Genomic DNA, 7,751 nt, shown 5'->3' on the forward strand with positions numbered 1-7,751 from the left:
TGCGACCTGTGTTCGATGGAATCCAGGCGTAGTTGGATAGTGTTCTGTATAAGTGACGGCACGTCTCTTGAAAGCGTTTGGGAATGAAAACTGAAGGGTGTGTGATTCAAAATGACTTTGAATTGTCAAAATTGCTTCGTCGCCCTTTTGCAGGTACTTGTCCTAGCACTCGGCCGAACGGGAAGTAAAGAGGCCAATCAGCGGCTTGTCAAACTCAGACCAACCATCAGTGGTTTCTAAAAGAATCGAAAAAACAGCCGAATATCCTCGAAACGCACTTAAATCAGAGGACAGATAGCGGCTATACAGCCTTTTTAGTTTCGTTAGAAGTGAAGCTTTTAAATTAACGTTACTGCGGTAACCACAGAACGAATCACCGACAACAAATCTATCCTACAATTATATCCCGCTAATTAAAATAAAATTGCTATGCCACATTGTCGGGTGCGGGAAAGGCTTGCTATCTAATTCAAATAGCACTAATACCACTAGGAAGAAGTCAATTCCCTAATTGTTTATTCATAGTTGTCTAATTTTATTATTATTATTACTTTTTTTTTAAAATTAAAATACAGATGTAATAGCACCTTAGTGGTGCGTTTCAGGCGGTGCGAAATTGTTTTTCTCAACTGAAGAGCGTGCTTTTAAAGAATGCCATGCGATCTTCCTGCGTCAGACGCGGTAGCCACGGTTTGTCGGCTATGAAGAACAACATACTCTTGTAAGGTTCACGCTTAATATACGCACTTGCTCTGAAGCATTTCCCAACAAGCTACGAAGAAGCTAAAGCTCTGTCAATAGTCTGTAACATTTCCGTGACATTGTTGTATGGTGGGCTAATTTGAATCAAATGAACACGATCCAGCCCCCATCGCGAGTCTGGCACATAAGCCCGTTGCAATACGACGTGGCCCCCTTGGAACACCTGAGGACAATGATAACGGCAGCGATAAAGGTGAGAGATGCCCTAAGTTTGCTTGCGGGAAAATAGCTGAATTTATTTTTTTTTTTTGAATTTTTTATGATAAGGAAGCTAACAAAGAAAGAAATTAATTATTAGCATTATTATTAACACATCTACAGGAGCCGGTAAATGTGGCAATGAATTCTCGGAGTCAATAAAATCTCAATAGACGGCCAGCCGTCTTGCTAAGACAGAACCAAACGCCAAACTCGAAACGTTCATCCAAAAAAAGGTTAATCATGCTGGTAGAACACACTGCGCGCACACTGCACCTGGTCGTGCGTACCTCACGGCTTTTGTCGTGGTGAAATCTAAGAGACGTCAAAGCTGACATCCTAGGCACTCCAAGTTGGGATTAAAAAAAGCTAAGAGGTCCTCAATGCAACAACGATCCAATAACACAATCTAGATCTATTCTCCAGCATTCGGCTGAAACCTTTACCTTGATCATACATGCCATATGTGGCATCAACCAGTTACCCAGGAGCAACTGGAGATATTTGTTAAGGGCCATCAGTTCTTCGTAGTCGGTTACGTACATAATCACATTATGCGAAAGTGAGTCGTTTCGTTGGACTCGTTGCAGACGCGTGGCAACGTCCTGAAGAAACACGCGCGAAAGCTCCAGCTCGAAGCCCTGGAAGAGTCAGGTGCAAACGGTTAGGAAAGCCATTAGAAATACTCGGTGCACCACTTTTCTTCCCGATCGTGATCCCGTATCCTGCCCAGTTGATGACTCCTATTTGATTTAGCGAATATTTATTAACTCATGATATATCCTCGACGCGTTTCCGACTAGTAGACAAAAACAGGCCGTCACCCACCGACAAATACAAATAGCGGATTTCGGCACTGGACATGGTTCAATGGTGTCTTTTACGACGTATTTTAATTATAGTTAGTCCTTTGAAAATAATAATTGCTAGCGTAAATCAAAAAGGGTAACGATGTGCGGCAGATAAATGAATCAAGATCAACTATCTAATCTTACGATTGATATCCAGATAGCTGCCTCGCTTTTGTAGTCTACGATTTATCTCTTAACGTTATACGCTTTGTGTCGATAGGAGAATTTTTTTTCATGATATTCTAAGAATGATTATGGCTATTGTATAATATGTTAATTTTTCTTAAAGGAATCATATAGTTACGCACTTTGACCAACTCGCTAATAATAGCGCAGTAACAGATGACCACAGAATGATAGTTAACCCACTGGGGAAGATCCTTTCCTGAAGTTAAGCAGAAAAATTAGTGTACACTTTATATACGTATATAGATCTGATGGCTGAAAGTAGCATTATAGATAAACCTACTACTATATTACCTTCCGGTTCTTAGGCCACTGTTGCGGGAGCAATGAAGTCCGTGCACGGAACATTGTCCAACCGCTGGGAGCTAAACCCTCATTCTTTTCGAATGGGCTTTTAGTTAACCGAACCCAGAAGCGGTAGCGCATGAATGCATTCCCTTACCTCCAAAAGGAAAATAGCTTTGACAACTACCCCTTTTAGCCTTTACAATAATGAGCTAGATGAACGCTCTGTCAACTCGCAACGGTGGCCACATTAAAATCACAGCTGGTAGATGGGATGAACGTGCCCTGGTTAGATTGGTGGATGGCTGTAAAAAAGAGTTTTTCCATTTACCGTAAAGACAGGAAACGAAATTTCAGGACGACAATTTGCCAGGCAGACGTTTCCCGCAAAGTCTATTATTTGTCGACAGATAGTTCAACAGACACTCACCTTCCGAAAAGTACTGAAACAGAAGCAGATCCAGGATACTCGAACCGTTTTCAAGTTCTTCCTTGAAAAGGCCGTCCTGCAAAGTCAGTCAAACCGTTGAAGATGGCCGTCTTAAATATTGTTCCACTCCTATTTCCTTAAGTGTAACATTGGTTAAGCAGTACATTATTTTTAGGATTGTTTCTAATCGTAACATGCGCAGTGACCACTGGAAGGATCGTTAAGCAAACGGGCAGATCGGCCGTTTTGCTTATTTTAGAATTTGTCCGACGGTTACCGATAATTACTAAGTCATTACGTAATTGCTATTCCCGTCCTCTAACCTGTTTTGCTTTTCGATTCAAATAACGGATGTAAGTGGCAACGTTTCGACCATCGCAAGATATTGTGTACAAATTCGCTTCATTCTGTTCCGCCATCCGATTGCGTAACGTCCAACGGGCAACGCGGTCTTCCTGCAATAACGTCGTTGTTATAACTACCCCGCTTCGTGTCAACATTTTACCACGATCCAAATTTATTTTGACGTATAGAAAACTGCTACCGGTAAGTACATACGCCGGGTGCCCTTTACCGTTATCGGACAAATCTACTACTAATCAGGATCAAGCTCGTTGATCTAACTTTCTTTCCTACAATGACCCAAGCCACAAATCGGCCAGCAATCTTTTTTTACTAAGCAATTGTTGATAGCGGCAGTTCAGTACACCATTCAAGGTGGGTCAATGTGATGGCCTAACTCCGTGCCCACTAACCGGCATCATGTGAATATTTTGCCTCGTCCACAGCGTGCCAGGGGCGTCTTCTAGTCCATAATAGCCTCGATATAGAAGGGTGGTCGTCGCACGGAGGTTGATAACTCGCGGTGTTAGAAAGAGGGCGCGTGCGCAACGTTTGCTATGAGCAGCTGCGAGAAAAGCTCCAAGGGCAATGGTCTTGTTCGCTGCCTGATCACTTAGCTACATATACACGATGTGGCAATAATGATAAAAGCAAAAATATATTCTTGAACGAATTTCTAGTACAAATTCAGCATCTGTAACGTAAAATTCGTTCAGCTATCACTCACATCGCATCCATTATACACGCATAAACTAAACTCCGAAACCTCTGTATAGATAGTGCTTTGGTGTACGCGTGAAAGAGGTGCTTCTGCCGATTCCATCCTATAAGTGCTTGAAGCACTGAGACTAGTGATTTTTTATTTTACATTTACTACGATCGTACCATTGTGACGCAATATAGGTGTACTTTTATTTTGAATGAACGAGTTTATATTGTTCAGTTTATCTAGTAGCTGATTCCACCGCATCATTTTCGTTCACTAAGCACACTCACTATGTTTTACCTATTTTTGGCCCTGAAAAATAGTTTTTATGGATAATTTGATACATTTTCGATTCGTACGTGCCCCAATATCGCCGTGATGGTCTGGGTTCGAATCCGGGCAAGGATACAGGTAATTTTGTTGTGGTAGGCGCCAGCCGTTCCGGACATAGACCCCTCGTTTCGTGCTTGGTACGAGCCTTACAATAAAATGCCTTACGAAGGACAGAGATGCCAGCCGTCTGAAGTGATGGCCGACGGCTGAAGTTCCGAACGAAGAACATGCAAAAACACCCCTCTCCTCCCGAAAGGTCTAGTAAGTCCACTTGTTTTTTAAGGACGTTTACGAGGTTACGCCAGGTGTTCACAGATTATCCATACACATAGACACACACAAATATTCATGCTCATTTCTATTTCAATTGTGATTTTCCAACTGAAACTAATATATTTTTGCAAAACGTAGGCGGCGGCCGCATAATGGAGCGGAAAAGAGTAAGAGACTAGAGATCGTATCCATTTGGCGGCCACTGACAATGGTTTTTATCTACAATACCTTTCTCTTGTAGTATATATCATAGAAGTGATCTCGAAGCGACGGCAAAATCAGGCTGTCGGTGCGTAAATGCGTGTAGTTTCGCGATATCAGATAGGGAATTCGTACTGTCGGTGTGAAGAATATCTAGGGGACAATTACATGTTAAAATTTGCGGCGTATCACACGAGCAACAAAGACAACAACAATAACAACCCTCTAATTTATATAAGTTTCAGTGGCTAAAAGTTCTATTATTGCAAAATTATCAGCAATCTATATAAGGTTGGGTTAATTTCCAGCCGTTGTATAAGCAAGTAACGACGTTTTCTTTACGTTGTTTTTGCGTATGTTGTTTTTAATAATGGATGTCATCTTCATTTTTGATATCCGAATGAAAGAGGTGCGTCCCAGGACGCCAATAGATGTGAGACACGAAACGTAATAGATCTTTACACGGGCTCAGCTGTCTGGATTCAACAGAACATTGACCTTTTAACTTGTCATACAACAGCACGCTTCATTTACGCGCAGTCTGCTTGATCTAGAAATATTTAAATTGCTTCATATATGTATTATGATGATACTATTACTTACGAGCGTGAGGACCAGATTCTTCTCGGGCAGCTTTTCCTCTTCAATCAAAATTGTATTGCGCACATCGGCTATGAGCAAAAGGAAGACGATGAGGAGCGCTGTCAGGAACAGCTTCCTCCACGGAGGAACGGAAGAACAGGCTCCAAATACACGTATCATAGGCCCCTGCAATCTTCACAGCGAACTCGTTACTTTTGTACTGGTATTCATTTCGATAGTCTGAAATCTGAATCAGTTATGCTGATTGAAACTTGCGCCGAGATCTTTCAACCAACATAGAAAAGGTGGGGAAGCTCGATAGCAAACGAGCAGTCGATTGTTGATAGTTCATTATCTAAACCGATTTTGTTTTGTACACCGTTATTTTGGTTGATTTGTCCTATTGGACGGGGAGGTTTAAGAGAAGAAGTAACCAGATGCGTCTTTTAACAAAACATAGCGATAAGGGTTAAACATTCTATCTAATCTGTCGATACATTACGAAGTGATATCGGTAACAGTTCTAACAGAAAAATCTCCAGTAAATTTCACTCTGAACTGTTTGCTTTGGCAAGAGTTAATTAGTTCATACTGAACGATTGATTTTTAGCGTCTATACTACCTTGTTGTCCAGATTGTAGCCGCTGCTGGCCTTTGAGCCTCACTCTCATAATTAACTAGGCTCAAAGGGTCCATTTTTTCCGTTGTGATGTTAGTGTAGCAAAAGCGTCACGGTTGCGAGCACAGCATAAAAAAGCGACACCGGATTAAACGAAACACAAGCTTCTATGAAATAATGAATAGGCACTTTTACTTTTTGCCATGATAAATCCTCTGTAGAAACTCATTAAAAGTTGTACTCGTCCGTGGAGTGCGAGCTGCAATAGCAAACCAATGAGAAGAGAAAACAACAAAAAAAAAACACGGACAAATAGCTTTTCTCGTTCAATATTCTTTTCTAAAGCCAACGGCACCCTGATCAGTACGTGCTGCAGGGCCCCTTGGTCGAAGAACAGAGTTAGCTAGCTAGATAGTATTGGGCTTTTCGTATCTAAGATGTTCACAGAGGTAAGGGACCTGATCTAAGTAACTCTCACCTCAATGCAATCATCGCGTTGATTGTTCTCTGCCGCTCTTGCAGGGAAGCCCCTGACTGAAGACTGGAAAAAAAAATGGCATTTAGTAGCAACAGTGGCCGCATAGCTATACGCTCCCATAGCCTAATTATGTGTATTTTAACAGCGTTTTCGTATCGTGTACGTCATTAATCAAGTTCAGACCATCCACGAATTTTGTAGACTGATTCTAGAAACTGACAAAGATGGCCACTTTGAGAGAAAACGAATAGGATAGCATCCAGATTCGTCTGAAGGGTAGCAACAACCAAAACGGGTGATTATTGCCGTCCATAGCATCAAATGTATGACAACTGTTATCTAGAGTTTAGCTCAGTGTATTGTGTCTGCTAGTGTTAGACTGATAACGACGGGCACAAGCAGTTATTTGGTTGAGATGATCGCATTAGCAGTTTATGGAACACCGCGATTCGAACAGATACCATTCAAGTAACGGTATAAACGTTTCCAGTCGAACCCTGTCCCGTTCCTTAGGAGCCACAGGACTGCTTTTCAGGACTGGCGTCAAAATTTGCGTTCGCAGGCAGCCGGGAATTTTTTATAGCTCTTATAGCAATCTTTAACTATATGATTACAATTGAGCTATACGAAAGAGCTATAGTTATCCATAGCTTAGCATAGACATTTTTCAGTGGAGGCAATTTTGCCTCCATCTTACCAAATGCAAAGATAAAATGATATAACATAGATCGAAGAGAGAGTGACGAAAGCTACAGTTCCACTGGGATTTGACTTGGATTCTCCTAAAAGTCAGATAGTTGGATTGGCATCACTTACCGTTGGCCTTTCTTTTTCGATGCTTGCCAATTTAAAATTTCGACTCTTATTAGGCTACACAAAGCCTAATGGCTCGTAAATTTCTAACACTGTTTCGAAGCTTGGCCAACCTACGCAAGGATACAGATGTCCGAGTGGCCTTTTCGAGGTGCTGTGTGATATACGATGTTACCTTTACGAGGGGGTGTTTGTGGCTCAATTCGGCTGACCGTGATTCGAAAATGTCTTTCATGCTTTACGTCCGGTACTTCAAACGGCTAGAGCCGAATAAAACATGGGTTCTCAGTTTAGCGTTAGACCCAACCCCTACGGCTGAACTAGATTTCGACTTCGCTTTATGCTAGCTTGGATCTTCATTGAATAGTACTATAGACTAACAGGAGAAATGGGAGGCGTCTAATAGATCGACTGACCGAGTGTTGCTCCCTGCGTACGTCAGACGTGCGAAGTCCCAACGTTCGCCCCTATTAGAAGCTAGACTACCTCATGCGCCCCCTATGTTCACCAGATGAACATGTGACCACTGCGCTATAGTCCGAAGAGAAACTCCCTTTCTCTTTCTCTCTCCGATCTGATTCAAGGTGCGACATGATTTTCAAGATGTATGGGGCATCGTTGCCCTTGGCCCGCTCAAGGCCGTTACTTGTATAATAGGACGCATTTTTCATAATACATTCGATTGAAATTCT

At 42.0% G+C, this 7,751-nt stretch overlaps 1 protein-coding gene across 11 annotated transcripts; it reads right to left on the reverse strand.

The window, feature by feature from the left end:
• Positions 1–511: 511 nt before the first annotated feature.
• On the reverse strand, positions 512–7,638 carry LOC111254847 (uncharacterized). 11 transcript variants are annotated; one of them, XM_086975824.1, is made up of 11 exons: positions 6,247–7,638; positions 5,772–6,027; positions 5,171–5,335; positions 4,595–4,720; positions 4,124–4,336; positions 3,468–3,671; positions 3,036–3,167; positions 2,713–2,788; positions 2,120–2,196; positions 1,407–1,601; positions 512–925 (listed from the first exon to the last, which is right to left on the reverse strand). In XM_086975824.1, the coding sequence occupies exons 3-11, from the start codon at positions 5,327–5,329 to the stop codon at positions 773–775; spliced, it is 1,335 nt and encodes a 444-aa protein (XP_086831950.1). In that variant the 5' UTR covers positions 5,330–5,335; positions 5,772–6,027; positions 6,247–7,638; the 3' UTR covers positions 512–772. The 11 variants fall into 11 exon arrangements, 9 of the variants coding, with proteins under 9 accessions (XP_086831950.1, XP_086831952.1, XP_086831949.1 ...); XM_086975826.1 differs by having other exon boundaries at positions 1,504–1,601; positions 5,171–5,342; XM_086975823.1 differs by having other exon boundaries at positions 5,171–5,396.
• Between the last annotated feature and the right edge of the window lie 113 nt (positions 7,639–7,751).

Source organism: Varroa destructor, unplaced genomic scaffold, assembly GCF_002443255.2.
Source record: "Varroa destructor unplaced genomic scaffold, Vdes_3.0 BEIS01000007.1, whole genome shotgun sequence".
Taxonomy (NCBI): Eukaryota; Metazoa; Arthropoda; class Arachnida; order Mesostigmata; family Varroidae; genus Varroa; species Varroa destructor.

Excerpts from the sequence above, each read along its gene's own strand:
- LOC111254847 (XM_086975824.1), bottom strand. The coding sequence starts at position 5,329 with ATGATACGTGTATTTGGAGCCTGTTCTTCCGTTCCTCCGTGGAGGAAG. Across the intron at positions 4,337-4,594 it reads ATATATACTACAAGAGAAAG|AGGGGTGTTTTTGCATGTTC; the intron begins GTATTGTAGATA and ends TTTCGGGAGGAG. Across the intron at positions 3,672-4,123 it reads ACCATCACGGCGATATTGGG|CTAAGTGATCAGGCAGCGAA; the intron begins GCACGTACGAAT and ends GTGTATATGTAG.